This window comes from Panthera leo, chromosome A2, assembly GCF_018350215.1.
Source record: "Panthera leo isolate Ple1 chromosome A2, P.leo_Ple1_pat1.1, whole genome shotgun sequence".
In the NCBI taxonomy this organism is placed as follows: domain Eukaryota; kingdom Metazoa; phylum Chordata; class Mammalia; order Carnivora; family Felidae; genus Panthera; species Panthera leo.
The window spans coordinates 147,973,975-147,990,736 of record NC_056680.1 but is presented as its reverse complement, the minus strand read 5'-3'; the positions used below and the strand labels follow the sequence as shown (position 1 = coordinate 147,990,736).

The following is a 16,762-nucleotide window of genomic DNA, read 5'->3' as shown; positions in this document are numbered from 1 at the left end:
CAGTGAAATCCTCATTTCAATTTTCCCGAAAGCTTCAAAACAAGAAAAAAACTAGAGATTCACTCAGTTGCATTTCCGAGCATGGATGCACCTTCATCCAACCTGCTCAGCATTTATAATTTCGTTTTCAAGAAAGGATAGAGTGGTCTCTTCTTATACAACTTTCTTTGCTTTTCTTATTTCCACTCTTATATTTAATTTTTTTCTACCATATCTCACATAGATTTTTGCAAAGAGAGCAAAAATAAGGAAAATATGCAAACAAGGCATCGACGGCGTTGCTGGCAGCACCTTGAGCACCCTGGGCAGGGCTGGCATTGGCATCCCTGACGACAGGAGAGGCTGCAGACACAGGAAACTCCAGAAAACAAAGCGGCTATAACACGTGTGACTGCACAGAATACATTATACTCTATAACCAAGCAGCTGAAGGGAAGGCAGTAAATATAATTAACAATAGGTTCAAGATAGTAGAGTTAAAAATACGAATGCTTTAATGTGCAAGAATTAAGATGCAAGATTCTAAAGACCTACTGAAAGGATATTTAATGCCCATCAAGTTTATCTTGTGCTTTTAAAACCGGCCCACCCACCTATAATTCATTTGCTCATTTACTCAAAACATGTTTACTCCTTTCCTATTACGGTCCAGAACCACGCGATTTACAGCCAGTACCAACGCACTACAATCCTGTTACTGCCTCCAGTCTAGCCCATGCCTGCTCACTGTTTCTTCTGATATTCCCGTATCCCACCGGCTCTTGGTTAATGCTTCAGGTCACACCCCTCCCCTCCCTCCTGGCTGAATTTGTTGTTTCCAAACACTAGCCTACATATTGTTATCTGCTTAAGAATGTTGATTTAAGTTGCCAATTACCTTTCTTTGAAAAGAATCATTCTCAGTTTCAAGGTAATATCATTTTTGTTTTTTTTGTTGCTCTATATTCATTCTGCTTAACAAAACTGGCAACCTGTTTTAGTTGCCGGTTATTTTTGCCTTGATCCGTACATCTCAAAGTCCAGGAAATACACAGTTGGTTCATTTTAGCTTCCCTGGCTTTTACTTCCAAGGCTGTAGGACAGTCTATATTCATCATCTAGATAACCGGACTCTGGGCATCCTGGCTCACTGCCTGGCTAGACCAGAGGAGAGCCCCTCACGATCTCTTACTTGCCTGAGGGACCCCTTGGCCCCACAGGATAGGAAATCAAAGATTTCTTGAAAAGCTATTTTGAAGAAGTTTAGGTTATAAGCAGTATTTCGGACCATAAGATCCTAATACGTTTTCATTTATTCCAAAATAATGCTTGAATATTGTGTTTTTATATCTGCGGATTTCAGCGGTACACTGATACAATGGCCAACATGAAAGAACCAGTTACTGCTGTTATAACCATAGTGTGGGCGACTAATACAGGCATCATGTTGCATAAGAGCCACCAGACACCAAAGAGGACATATTGTATGGTTTCATTCATATGAAGTTCAAGCACAGGCAAAACCAATCTACATATAATGGCAGTGATGGTCACCTCTTCCGGAAGGGGGCTGACAGTCAATACGAGAAGGTCTTCTGGGGCACTGATAATGAGCTGTATCAGTGTTCTTTATTTTGATCTGGGTCACGGATATACTCGCGTGTACAAATGTAAACATTCATACAAGTATATGAATATATACACAAATACATATGTAAAGATTTGTACGTGTTAATGCATATGTATCAATAAAAATGAAAAATAGATTAGCTTTTAAAATATTTATAGATTCTGAATTCCCAGAATCCAATCAAGACGCTTCCATATTCTCTCACTCAAGAGTGATAGCTTAGAAACTTGCTGCCATTACACTTTTTTCTTCTTGCTGTGTATCAAATACTTTCTCACCTACTCATGATGTGGTAGCTTACAGGAATAGGCTTTAGAGAGTGCTCACTGAATTGAGAAATAGTAACCACCAAATGATTACTATTCTTCCACAAATGCCAAAAACAACTTGAGGACATCAAGAACTCCAGGATCTATTCCAACTGCAAAACAAAAAGATCCAGCATTTCCAAGTTCAAAACCACCGCTCTCACCAAAAAATGAAATTAAGGTCATTAAAAACTAAAGCTTCTCTTATGACCTTTTCACCTCTATTCTTTTTATCTGGCTGTTCTTGCCTCTTTTGCTTGAAATCAAAAACCTTGCTTTGCTCACTTGTGAAATAACAAAGTTTCAAGAAAATACTGTTGCTCGGTTTGAAGTTTCTTCTTGTTTGTTTTTAACTACAAAAGGAAGATAAAAAGGGTTTCTTGCCCGTGAAATGGAAAATATTTCACTTGCAGTACTACAGATTAAAAAAAAACACACACAGGAGGCAATATTAATGATTAAATGTTCAAATTACAATCACTAAAAGTAAAAAAGTTAAAAATGACCAGGAAGAGCCTTGGGTGTTATACAGAAGCCCTGGAAACAAAGTAAACAAAACAGAAATAAGAGAACAAAATGAACAGGAGTGTGTGTGTGTGTGTGTGTGTGTGTGTGTGTGTGTATGAGAGAGAGACAGACAGACAGACAGACAGGAGAGAGAGTCTTCTGAGGGGCAAGCAAGGAGAACAGCAAAATAATTTGCCAAATCACACAGAGAAGCAATGTAGAGCCCACACCCCCAAAGGAATAGAAGTTATATATAGGAGACTGTGATTTTCCTGTAGGCATTCCTACATTATTTTGATACCAAATTACATTATCAATTTAGGTTTCAAAATCAGATGTAAATAGGCCTGTGGCTGGATATAAACATATTTCAATGAATGCTGAATGGACATGTTTTGGCTGCTACAGCCCAGGACAAATACATGTTCAGAATATGTAAAAAGCAGCACACAAATTACGTAAATATTTTACAAAGAAAAAACAATTTTTCTCTGCTGTCTTTTATATGTAAGCTTCCAATAATATTAAGTGATAATTATAAAATTTAATTAGTAGAAAACACTGTACCAAAAACATCAGCATATCCAGGTCAAAATCAACAGCAGGCATGATTTTAGGTTCATTACTTATAAGGTTATTTTATTATTCATTTATTATTTAAAAAAGTAAGAGAGAGAGAGACAGAGTACAAGTAGGGGAGGGGCAGAGAGAGGGAGACAGAATCTGAAGCAGGGTCCAGGCTCTGAGCTATGAGCACAGAGCCCGACGTAGGGCCTGACTCACGAACCATGAGACCACGACCTGAGCCAAAGTCGGACATCCACTCAACTGAGCCACCCAGGCACCCCTATTATTATTATTTATTTATTAAGTTTTAGTCCCATGTTAGCTGACTGCAGAGGAGAGCCAGCTTTCTTTTTGCCTTAAACATCCCTAAGAGTCAACTTATACTCACATGAACCATTACCGGCACAGGAAAAAAAAAAAAAAAAATCAGCAAAATACAAAAAAGAGAAGAGAAATAAAAAGCAAAAAGGAGGAAGGTGGAGACTCTATAACCACTGCTCTGCAAACAGCCGTCATGTGAATCTCTTTCCTACCCTGTGTCAGAAAGAACAAAGGTGATGAAATGATGCAGAAGTCTACAATAACTCCTTGGCCTAGCCAACGACAATCATCAGCATTAAACTGCAATATAAAAAAGTAACCCAGATGAGCGAGACTGGAAGAAACCGATCGAGGTGGGGCTCAGAAGCTGCACAGTGGATCAGAAACCCCCGATCTACAGAACGCAGACCTGACAGCTGAGCACATAGTTAGCCCCATCTCCAGGAAGGGTCTTGTCTTCCAAGGAAAGCGTTCCCATTTTTGCCGAATTCATTAGAAAGTTCTTGTTGTGGGGAGTACAACCCCTTTAACATCCAACCAACTAACTGGTCCTAACTCTGATGTGTGAAGCGACAAAAACCCAAACTACTCTCTCCCTTTTAAGTGACGCACATTTACATATTTGAAAACAGGCATCAAACGTTCTGGTTTTCTTCTGGCTTTCACAAACATTGCCAGTTCTTTCTCACGAGGAACGGCGTGTACTCTCCTCCTAACCAGACAGGTATGCCTGACTTCTCCTAACGTCGTCGCTCAAACGTGCACTGCTATTTGGCCTGGCGCCTTGATCGTCTCTCCACCGCGGTCAGTAACATAAAACTGCCAGTTAGTCGCAATCCGTGTGCAGCCATGTATCACGCAACATGGTTTGGAAACACAAAAGTGGAAGAAAACTACAGTTGAATCTCTGAAAGTTAATTTGAGGATTAAAAACACTTAACGTTTTATCACGTAAATTCAGAAGCAGTTTCTCAGCTGTGGGGTTTGAAATCTAAATGTACCACGACAGTGTTTCACAGCCCTTCACAGGTCAGACCGTCTGAAAACATAGCAGTATTTTTCATAATTCTGAGGACAAGGGGAAAAAAAAGGTATGTTTCATAAAAATGCAATAGGGTAGCCACATTTCCTCCCATGCATGAATAATGTATGATCTACAATGTTATTTGCTAGACTGTCTAATCACTAGCATCTTTCAAAATGTCTATATAAGCTTTAGCTCATTAAGAACAAACATGTATCCGTATAAAAATATCACATACCTGTGAACACTCAGAATAATATTCTGCCAAATACCAACACACACATCAAACTGACATGGGTACCCTACCTTTGTGCATTTCTCAAAGATAAAAATATTGGGAAATGAAAGACTAAAGAATTATTTCAGCTTGTGACATTCATGCTTACTTCAAATAATCAAGCTTAGCTCCCTCTTTCAAAACATACCACACATAACACACACACACACACGCACACACACTCACTCACTCACACACACTACATATATAATCAAAAAAATGATCTAGGGACTATGGCACACTTTTTAAATAAAAGTGGGAAGAAAAAAAACTAGCAGAAACAGAAGAGGCTAAATGAAAAAGCTTTTAAAGCAAGACTTCTCCTATAAGAAATGGTTTTGATAATCTTGGAAGGAGCTTCTACAATTCATGAAAGAATGATAAGGCAAAAGCACTTCGTACAACCATAAGCTTTTGACGTAGTAATAAGAGAAAAAAGAGTGAAAGGACAAAGTATCTAGGTTTCTCATAAATCACTATAAGAAACAAACTACGAAGCTAAGTTACAAGAGTAGTATGTTAGGATCAATGTTAAAAAAAAAAAAAAAGGAAATTTCTAAGTTCACCTTTATATTTGTGTATTTCCTGTAACAGACACTTTCTTATTACCACAGAGGCAACACACACACACAGACACACAGACACACACAAACCCCACTATCCTACCACTTCTAGGTATGAAAGATTGATCTATTTCAGTAACATCACTAAAGAAAAATATAATTTTCCTTTATATTTTTATTGTTAACTGACGAAAAAAACATTCACTTCAAATCAACAGACATTTGCTAAGTACCCTTACAGGCGACACATTAATTCTTCCAACAAATATTTATTGTGTACCCCGTTCATGTAAAAGGTACATCTGAACCACTTTCCTTCCTGAATGGTGGAAGTAATGTTAGGAAAGGAGGTGAGGAAAACAAAGACCACAAAAAGCAGAAATCGAGGCTGTTATAGGAATGCAGATTTGGAGTTCGGTAGACCTAAAATGGTCTAAAATGGCCTAAAATGAATGAACCAGATTCAGTCACTAATCAGCAAGAGTTAGTGCCAAAAAGTTGAAAAGATCTTCCGTGCTAGGCCAGGTTTAAACTAATATATGTAAGATTCGTAAGTAGTTTATGATCACCCAGAATTATTTTCTATTAAAAAAAAGATTAGATTTGTTAGCAAAGTTTGTTACAAAAATCCCACAGGCCCTCTACAAAGCAGCCCACCAAAGCATACTACTCCTTTACGGGGAAACAGCCTCGAGTTCGGCCACAACTGTTCTTTAAAAACTCCCAGATATCTGGAATGTCACACGGAATAAATCCTTAATAACACGTTGATAAGCTGATGGCATACTAACAATGGCTCAATATCTTTGGATAATATCATCAAAGTGGGCTACGTACAAAAGACTTATTTTCCGTCTCAGGAGACACAACTGTCAGCAGGGACAGAGATTTTCACCATACCAAACAGAGTCGTGCTAATGACTTCACTCCTGAAAACAAGCCTTCCTGAGTGCCCCAAATCCAGTAAGATGAGGTGTTAGAATGAGTATTCGCTGATAGTCACTGTGTGGGGCTTTCTCTAAACCTTCAGAACTTCTGGAAGTTTCAGATCTAGTCCCAAAAGCTTCTAAAAAATCTAACATGATGCCTTCTTTGTTTAGACAAAAGAGAGAAGTTTCTACCTTGACCATCCTATGTACTTATCTTCCCCCACATGCCCGACAGCAACACACACCCCTCTTCACGTTCATCTGTTCACTGTTCCCCGACCGTCGCGTCTTTTTCCTTTTCACGCACCATCTCCTCTGCCCAGGTCACTCTGCCCCAGATATTCACACAGCTTCCTCCGCCTCTTCATTTTCCACAGTCCAACCAAATGTCATCTTCTCAGAAAGGCCTTCCTACTCCACCCTACCTGAAACAGTGCCCTCACCTCCAGCGGTCACTTTTCAAATTCCTAACTTTGATCTATTGTTCTTCCTAAAACTATCACTACCTGATACTGTTTCCCATGTGTGTTAGTTTACTGTTTTATTGTCTGACTTTTCCACTGGACTAAATTCCACAAGGGTAGAGACTCATTACTTGCTAGATGGAGAGGAGTTGCACCAAGTAAGCGCTCAATAAATTTTATTAAATGGATGAGCGAATGGATTTTTATTATGCTTAATTATCACAAGGAATTTTTTATGCCTTTGATCTACCAGCATTGTCGACGCAATAAGTACTATAATTAATAAAACAAAAAAAAAAATACAAAATGCAAGTGTTAATCACAAATGCCATTTACTTTGGAATATCATGTTGAGAAACCTGACCTGCTGCATTAATGGCATCATCAATTTCAGTGCCTTTCACTGTCCGAGCTTTGGTTTCAACCACTTCCTGACCTCCCGACTTCAAGCCCTGCGTTAACAATCACAGGCGTCTCAAAGCAATTTCACAGCCCTAACTGCCCCTACCCAAGCTGCTGCTAACTGGCTGTTGCTACATCTGACGAGATTAACTTTTCGAAGTTACTGTTCTCTGTAATCGGAGACAAATATGATTAGATATTATGATTACGATTACTTGCTCCTACTGCTGTGTGCCCTCAGAATGGCACACAGCCAACCACAGAAATTCTGACCACCACCAAAGCCCAAGCTGCCAAGAAGTTTCATCCCCCTAACTAATCTAAATGCCAACCTGCTCCTTACTGACCAATGAATATTTCATCTTTTGTTCTACCCAGAGAGCCTTTAATTGCTGTCTGGTTTTAATGAAGTGTGGCTGATAATAAATAGTGAAAAATGCTCAAGGCCCGGATATTCAATATTCGAGCTGTGTTCAACAGAGGAAGCATCGGTGACATTTCTGCAACTTAAATACCATCATCATCCACTCTGTCTCCAGCCTCTTACCTCTGCCAAGTCACCCCAACTGCAAACATCTGTTCTTCAACTGTCTCATAAGAAACATACTTCATATATGCAAAGTGGTCATTACCCTAAAGAGCCAAATGTCTTTCAAAAGCTAGTTGAAGCAAATAAGCAAAAAGAAACACATTGTCATCTGGATTTTTAAGTTTTAAAATGTCAGGCCTTTGGAGTCCTTAAATATTATAAAAGCACGTCCCAGTCACAAAAGCACAAACTTTTGAAAGGTAGAAAGCAAAATCCAGACCAATCAACTCCTTTATTTTATAGACACGGAAAACTAAGACACACAGGAATTTGGCCAACATAAAAAATTAAAATGTGGTCACTCCTACCCACCCCCAGCCCACATTCAGTGATCTGTCCTCTCCATCAGGCGATACAGAAAACTCCTTTCCATCGAAACAATGGCTCCAGTGCTGAAAGAATGATTAAATACATAATTTAATAAATTAATTTCCTGAGTTTGTTCTCATTGCAAAATGTAGTGTACATTTTCCACAACAGAGAATTAAGGTTAAATGAGGCCATAAGAGTGGGACCGTAATCCAGTAGGGCTGGAGTCCTTATAAGAAGAGGAAGAAGTCACATCAGGGTACAATGAGAAGGCTTCCTTGGACTCAGGTGTCCTTATTCCTGCCCTGTCCTAGCTCTAACGTCTGAGAACTTTTCTTTCTCAAGCAGTGATGAGCTACATTAAATCCCACTACTTCTCTTCGATGAGTCCACCTTTGAAAGCGAAAACCTCCAGTAGTGAGAAGGTTGAGTGCAACAGACTCAAATATATAACTTCGTCTTTTTTTTTTTAAGTTTACTTATTTATTTTGAGAGAGAGAGTGAGCAAAGAGTGAGTAGGGGAGGGGCAGGGAGAGGGAGAGGGAGAGAAGGAGGGAGGGAGAGGGGGAGAGAGAGAGGGGGAGGGAGGGAGGGAGGGGGAGAGAGAGGGAGAGGGAGAGGGAGAGGGAGAGGGAGAGGGAGAGGGAGAGGGAGAGGGAGAGGGAGAGGGAGAGGGAGAGGGAGAGGGAGAGGGAGAGAGAGAGAATATTCCAGGCAGGCTCCACACTGTGGAACTCATGAACCACGAGATCACGACCTGACCAAAGTCAGATGCTTAACAGAGTGAGCCACCGGCGCATCCTGGTAACCTCATTTCCATTAGCAACACTTCCCACCAATTAGCCTCAATGGCCCAGAATGTATGCAATAACAAATGCACATAATAAATAAATAAATGAGAGACTAATAAAGCTTGAGGTGTTTTTTTTTTTTAATGTTTACTTATTTTTGAGAGAAAAGAGAGAGAGACAGAGAGAGAGAGAGAGAGAGCCAGCAGGGGAGGGGCAGAGAGAGGGAGACCCAGAATCTAAAGCAGGCTCCAGGCTCTGAGCTGTCAGCACAGAGCCCTACAAGGGGCTAGAACTTACAAACTGCGAGATCATGACCTGAGCTGATGTGTCAGACGCTTAAGTGACTGAGCCACCCAGGCGCCCCATCTAATTTAGTTAGATGCTGCAAGCATTTAGACTTTTAAAGGAATAATTTTTGTTGTCACTCATTTTTTGCTATATGAAGGAAGTATACTAGCAATCAAAGGAACGATATGTTCTCTGGGAGCTTTTAGAGAATAAAGAATAGTGATAAATGAAAAAACAAAGGGGGAAATAATTTCTCCTTCCTTCCCTGCAAAATCTCACAAATAGCAACCACAAGGTAATTTCAAATTTCCAGAAATGCCTACATTATATATTAATTATAACTAAAAAGTCTTACTTTGTCAAACTGTGATTGATACCTCAAAATGCACTTTGTTGACAAAGTTTTTTATATTCAGCTCACAGTTAATAATTACCATGAGGTAACCAGTCAAAATTACTTTTTGTAAAAAAAATCCAAATGCATGTCAGATCTAGACAAAAGGAAGTATGTCACTCAGATTTCACCAATAACGTATTTTCTTCCTGTTTCCCCAATTCAAAGCCTAGAAAATAAAATCCATTTACTAGAGCGAATACATCCATTCCTCATGACTATTTCCAGAGAAAACTAAAAAAAGCAAATATGTCAGTGGGGATGGGAGGGTGGGGGAAGGTATTAGTCCTATCATATTCAGGGTCTCTATTTTGGTGAAATTATGTCAGAACCTACCCAAGTATAAGAACCTCTTCATTTCAGTATGTTTTGTTCAGTGAGACCCAGAGGTAGCCAACTTGATGAGATGAATCCTTGCCATCAAAAACTTCCATTAAGGGTTTAGTTGCACACAATGTCTTGCCAGGCTACGGGTAAAGCAAGCAAGATAATACTAGATACCTCATCTTTCTAAAATTTCATTCTCTGTGGCAATTTTCTGATTTCTTAACCGGAATGAGAAAATAGTAAGGAAAATCCTTAAATACGCAAGTCAAGGAGGCAGCAAACGCAGAGTGAACAAACTGGAAGTCGGCGTATTTGTCTCCAACACCCTATGACATTTCCTAGTGAAGAAATGGCAGTACTTAGGAGAAAAGTGCAAAAATACACCAGCGAGGTTGCCAGATCCGGGACCTTGTACAATGATGTTATGGGAGGACAGGAAAAATGACTGCTAAGAATAAAGAAAACATAATGCATAATGGGAATAGGCATAATGGGAATCCACTGTGCGGTGTTCTGGAATAGGGTGGTTCAGAGTTCTCAATGAAGAAAACTTCTGTGCTACAGAGAATACATTGGCAATTAAATGAAAATTATGAAAAGAATATTTTTTTAATGTTTATTTATTTCTGAGAGAGAGAAAGAGAGAGAGAGAGCGAGCAGGGGAGGGGCAGAGAGAGGGAGACACAGAATCCGAAACAGGCTCCAGGCTCTGACCTGTCAACCCAGAGCCCGAGGCAGGGCTCAAACTCATGAACTGTGAGATCATGACCTGAGCTGAAGGCAGACACTAAACCAACTGAGCCACCCAGGCGCCCCATGAAAAGAACATTTTTAATAAATGAAGGGTAGACTAGCCACATGCAAAGTTCAGGAAGACAGAATACGAGTATTGCTAGACACAGGGGGAAAGGAGCAAAGGAAAAGGAAAGCCCTACACACTTGAAATGGTTTCTGGCTTCCAAAGAACACTATCTCCGTTCACGGAAAGAGAGAGTGTAAGAAAACAATGGCAGTGTTGAAATGGGTGATAAAAGCCAACTTGTGATAAGTTCCTTCTGAACTTACTTTCTGAATAGGATGCCAGTTATAAGTAAAGATTATTATGATCCATTAGGAGAAGAGTTTGGGGAATGAGGATGGGAAAAGAACAAGTCACTGCAAGGGAGCAGAAGCACACAAGGGAGTCGAGGTGGTGCAGTACTGGGTGGAAGGGATGTGACTGCTCACTACTGTCCAACTGGCTTCAGGAAAGGCTGTGCCCATTTGCACACCGGGTGTAAGAGATCATCTCCGTCCGCGCCAATAATTGGCGTTTTTGGGCTTCTCAGTTTTTGCCACCAAGGCAGCTGAGTGAGTACCTTTTAGGCAAGAATTTCATGTTATTTTTTGTGTGTCCCTGGGACCTGGCATAGAATCAGAGTCCAATAAATAATCAGTGAGTAAAACCGAACAGAAGGAACCTGGATCTGCACCTAATTTGTTGAGGTTTTCACTTTAAATTTCTTATCCTGTGTTTTTCTCCCCTCTTTCCATTCTTCCAGGCTACCTCTCCCATAGTTTATCTTGTCTTGTAAATAAGAATGTGCAAAATCACATTCACTTTGAGCTTGCATGGAAACACAACAAGGGGCATTCTAGAGGATGTATACGTATTTTGTTGAAATAATCCCATAGAAATAAGAGTGACTATTTCTAAAGAATCCTCACCTAACTTACAGAAGGGAAAACATGTATCATAAGTGCTCAATACACATTTGTTGATCATGAATGACTGAGTGGCCAGAGGAGAAATGAAAAATTGAGTAAATTTGAAATGCACTGAGTAAAAATGAAATGCACTGGTATGATAAGGTGCACTTTCCTCTCATTACCAAAACTAAACTTCCAAACTTTAGAAGAAATAATAAATCTAATAACTGCCAAATCTGTAAGTGTAAAAACTAAAACGAAAAAACCAAAACTGTAAGATCTTAATGATTTGAAGTCCCTGAAGCCCATTATGAAGTTTCAGCTGAGACTCTATATGGGTTTGAGAAGCAAGGTTTCCATTTGAGCCAAAGGCTAATTCAAAATCCATAATGATCACCTGCTTAGAAAGGAATTCACTCACCTCGCAGACCACATAAGATTCTTGTGGCTTCCATTAAGAGTTACACAGAGAATGACTATAAACCATGGCATGCAACAAACATTTCTCCAATTCTAATCAATAAGAAAATACTGAATAAAAATAGAGACCAATCAAGTGTGTAAAACCAGTACGAGCACTACCAAGCCTTAAAACCTCTCTTGTAAAGCAGGATAAATGCTAAAAAATAATAGTCAAGAACTGTAATACATTAAACTCTATGAGTATTTTTGCAAAAATGCAATTTATTAAGTGTGAAATAAGGATAACCTTTTCCCCCATTCTAACTTCACCTTAACGAAGGGGAAAAAAAACCAAACAACCTTAGGGAAAAAAAATCTCTTGAAAAGTGGTTATTGACAATATAGCTAAAAAACTTCCAAAGATCTTCCTCTATGCTTTGGAACAAATATAAGCATAAGGATTTCATTTATCCATGCAATGGCATAACTTACCAGTAAATTATGGCGCTAAATCTAGGTTAGAAGATGCCTATAATGATTTAAGTATTTTCCCATTTTCCTAACAATTAGCAGCTCTAAGTAGAAATCAATTTAATTAAAGAAGAAAATGAGTATTAAACTAAGTACCAAAGTCAGGTGAAATAAATATGAGCACTGTCACTTAATCCAGAAATTCTATATGTTCCAATTCATACGTTTATATATGGAAAATCAACTAGATTTATAGAGGAATAGTCTTAATTCTCTTAATTCCGTGATTCTTAAATTACACGATTTACTTGTTGTGAATGTTTGGTGAAACAGATTTTTCGAAAGATTAATAACGCTTCTTTAAAAATCTCTTCTTTGGGGTACCTGGGTGGCTCAGTCAGTTAAGGGTGCAACCTTTGGTGTCATCTCAGGTCTTATCTCAGGGTTGGGAGTCCGAGCCCCGAATTGGACTTCACACTGGGCATGAAGTCTACTTAAAAAAAAAATCGGGGTGCCTGGGTGGCTCAGTCAGCTGAGCATCCGCCCGACTTCGGCTCGGGTCATGATCTCACGGTTCATGGGTTCAAGCCCCGTGTCGGGCTCTGTACTGACACCTCAGAGCCTGGATCCGGCTTCGGATTCTGTATCTCCCTCTCTCTCTCTGCCCCTCCCCCACTCACACTCTGTCTCTATCAAAAAATGAATAAACGTTAAAAAAAACGTCTTTGTTACTGCATGGAAGGATGTCTTTATTAATTTACATATTTGTGTTTCTGCATTTAAAACTAATTTTGAGTAAAGTATTTCAGCATAATTTTTAAAACTCATTGCTAAAATAAGAGATCTGAATTGAACTCGTTCCAATGATTGCAATTTAGTAAGTCTTGGTTAATGAAAAGGTAGGATCATTCCAGTAGTAAACTGCTCATGTTTTAGAAAAGTACATTCAATATTCTATCTGGACAATTTAGTAGCATCTGCTTACCTGTTATTTCAAATGCCTCAAATATTATATTAGTTACATAAGAAAGTTAATGGGATGATCTGAGGACCTAACCTCTAATGAACCCAAGAGTTTCTGGTCCATTATATGAACAAAGCAAAAATAAATACTGGCTCATCACAGAGAAAACATACACTTAATATTACATCAGATATCTGTGTCCAAAGAGTACCCTTTTTTAAAAAAAAATTTATTTTGAGAGAGAGAGAGAGGACCTGCACGAGGGGTTGGGAGGGGCAGAGAGAGAAGGAGAGAGAGAGAATCCCAAGCAGGCTCTGTGCTGTCAGTGCAGAGCCCCACATGGGGCTCGATCCTACGAACTGTGAGATCATGACCTGAGTCGAAATCAACAGTCGGACACTTAACCTACTGAGTCACTTAGGTGCCCCAAAGAGTACCCTTTTTTATTGAAGTCAACAACGCTTACCATTTAATTCACCACCTTAATCTTTTTTAGGTATACAGTATAGTAGTGTTAACTCTATGCACATTGTTATCCAACAGTTCTCTAGACATTTTTCATTGTGCAAAACCAAAATTTTAGAGCCGCTGAATAATAACCCCCTTTTCCCTTCTTCCAAAAAAGTTTCTTTTTAAAGGTATTTAGGGCTTTGAAGCTTTTTAAATGGAAGTATCACAGATTTTTATTTTCTTATAATCACAGTACCACAATAAACTGAACAACAGATTTTATTCCGGTTAGCATCAAGCTGCCCTTTAATATATAAAGCCATATATACAACTGCTATAATGCCTTTCAGTTTTGATAAGTCATATCTGTTCAAAGATTTGCCAACCCTCAAAGGATATCTGAATCATTAATGTAAATTAGGGAGACAGATCATGGGTCCGCCACGTTTTCCTGTAAAGGGGCAGTGTGTCAATATTCTAGGCTTCGTAGGCCATATGGTTTCTCTTGCAAATATTCAACTCTGCAACACCATAGCACAAGGCAGCTCTGGACAATACATGAATAGATGAGCATGACTGTGTCAATAAAATTTTATTGGAAAAAAAAAAAGAAAAACAGGTGGCAGACTAGATTTCTCCGGTGGACCGTAAGTCGCCACTCCCTGAAATAAACACAGAAGGGAAGGGAGGGACAATGACAGAGAGAGGGAGAGGGGCAGGGACAGGAAATAAAGAAAATTTTTAAAAAGTATTCATGGAGTATTATTCCTGAGAACAAACAGGTACTAAGATGAGTTGACATTATTTGTTTTATTGACAAACTTTGATAGTAAAGCCCTGGGAGATGCAACACTCTTTTTTTCTTCTTTAGGACTTGTTTCAATGCTGACTGACCTATTGGCATTCGGTGCATCGGCATAAATAATGAAAATATTGATTTTTCAGTAAGTACGTAGGATTTGACTTACCTTAATAATGGATGGAATATGACAGTAATATTTCTGGCTCCAGGTTTGCAGACAAATTTTGTTCCTCCACCTTCAATTAGGTTGTCATCAGGACCCCCTTGCAGGAAAAGGAAGAGAGATTGAGCTTACTAGAACATTCCCCAAAAAAGAAACCCGGGCTATCTAGATGAATGTTATACCGCCATAAGAAGGACTGTCTTTGCAAACAGTTGCCTTCAGGCCTACAAAATTATTTGGAATGACTGGATCCAGTCTTCTTGATTACGTAAACCGCAGGGGAGCACTTTCACTCTGGAGTGAAAACGTGGAAGCACAATAAAAATAAATTGTGTATTTAAAGAAAGAGGGTAAGGCATGACCCAGTTAAACATGAAAGTTAGGATCTGCTCTCGGCAGTGTCCATCTTGGATAGGGCAGCACATGAAACTTTCCCAAAGAGGAAGTACCATCCAAGTTGTCCGGGGCAGTAAAGGTTGGAGCAGAGACCCATTCAGACCTAACTGACCACACTTCACCAAATCTCAGACCCCATTCATTGTAAGACACATTATCAAGTAACACTAAATTTAAGAAAATCCTGTTAATGGGGGTGCCTGGATGGCTCTGTCAGTTAAGCGTCTGACTTCGGCTCAGGTTATGATCTCACGGTTCGTGGGTTTGAACCCCGCGTCGGGTTCTGTGCTGACAGCTCAGAGCCTGGAGCCTGCTTCGGATTCTGTGTCTCCCTCTCTTTCTGCCCCTCCCCCACTCACACTCTGTTTCTGTCTCTCGAAAATGAATAAACGTTAAAAAAAAAAAATTTTTTTAAATCCTGCTACTGAAACTATATAATGCATCCTTATCTTTTTCTCATTGAAAAGCTTCTTATAGTTTAAATATATACAAGTATGTTATATAATTTATAAATATTTATTTAGGGGTTTTTAAGACTTTAAGGTTTTTAAAATAAATAGGTGTTTACCATAGATCTCTCATACACATTTAACATGGGAGAGTGAGAAAAATGAATTATGTTCTTAAAATTACATAATTTTCAGAATCCAGCTTTTCTTAATGACTCAGAGTTGTCAATATCCTCGTTTTCTAAACGGTGTCACTGAGTGGGTTTCTTACAGGAATTCATCCAGTATTTTATTCCAGCTGCTGATACCGATCCTGCAAGGTCTAACATTGGCATGCACTTGATGCTATCAGAAGGTTTAAAGAGAAGGTGTTCCAATACTAACCAAGACTTGTGCTCTTTCCTCAAAAGGCCCCTAAGAGGTTCATTAATTGAATCAGTGAAGGCTCATGGTATGAGGAATACCCACTCAGCTCACAAACACTGAGGCAAAAACAACCCATTTTGACCGTCTTCTGGTCCACAGGCATTAATAACATGCCATAGACTTAATACAACATCCTGATTTCAGAGGGTTAAAATGCGCAAAAGTGTGCATCTTCGGGTGTTGGGAGAGGTGCTCCCCCTCCCTCCCACACCACTCACATTACCTTCCATTAGAATGAAAATTAACGTAACCCCTGGCCTCTCTCTGTCTTTTATGCACTCCAGGGGAAGTGAAGTGACTCCCTTGGTAAAACTGAGAAGAAAAAGCTGAGTACGCATGTCTCAGCAACCTCCTTATTCCACTTTAGAAACCAGAATGCCTGTAGATGGTGTTGTCTTGTCAAGTTTAACCAGAAAGGTCTTGCCTTGTCAGAGAGGGATGGAGTGGTCCAGTCCCTTCTGTAAGTGGGTGAGTAAATTTGTCTAATTTTGATTTTCAGTTAGCAAACTCCTTTGGCTCTCAAAGAAGGCTACATCTTTCAGTCTGGCTTATACCAATAAAAGTTGGTATTTCAGCTTCCATCTGCCCGACTTATGTTATTTCCTAATAGTTTCAGAACTCTGACAGTAAAGATAGATGCTGTTTCATGGTCTTCCTCAAAATCCTAACAACCAACACTTAAATTATTTCATTTCTTTTTTTGAAATTACATTTTCCTTCTAATTATAGTTCTTTGCATGATACCAAACACAGCTAAATCTCATTTGATTTATTATCTATCTTAACGGTCTCGGAGGTATCTTGGAGATTGACTGATAAAAACGTGTGAAGCCTCAGAAATCCATACCCTGGATCATCAAGACTTCCCAGAGGCATCAGAG

General features: G+C 39.3%; 1 protein-coding gene across 5 annotated transcripts in view; it reads right to left on the bottom strand.

Annotated features, from left to right (window-relative positions):
- The window catches only part of EXOC4 (exocyst complex component 4), a 750,505-nt gene that overhangs the window by 399,024 nt on the left and 334,719 nt on the right, over positions 1-16,762 (bottom strand). The window contains exons 10-12 of one of the 5 annotated variants that reach the window (XR_006198787.1): positions 14,614-14,710; positions 9,679-9,809; positions 7,936-7,952 (exon numbers count right to left, since the gene is read on the bottom strand). Coding sequence is in view for 4 of the 5 variants with exons in the window: in XM_042925106.1 (XP_042781040.1) it covers positions 14,238-14,307; positions 14,614-14,710 (167 nt within the window). In the remaining variant the exon portion in view is untranslated. Of the gene's footprint in view, positions 1-7,732; positions 7,953-9,604; positions 9,810-13,649; positions 14,308-14,613; positions 14,711-16,762 lie in introns of those variants that run through there. The other 4 variants (XM_042925116.1, XM_042925123.1, XM_042925106.1 and 1 more) reach the window with 4 other exon arrangements.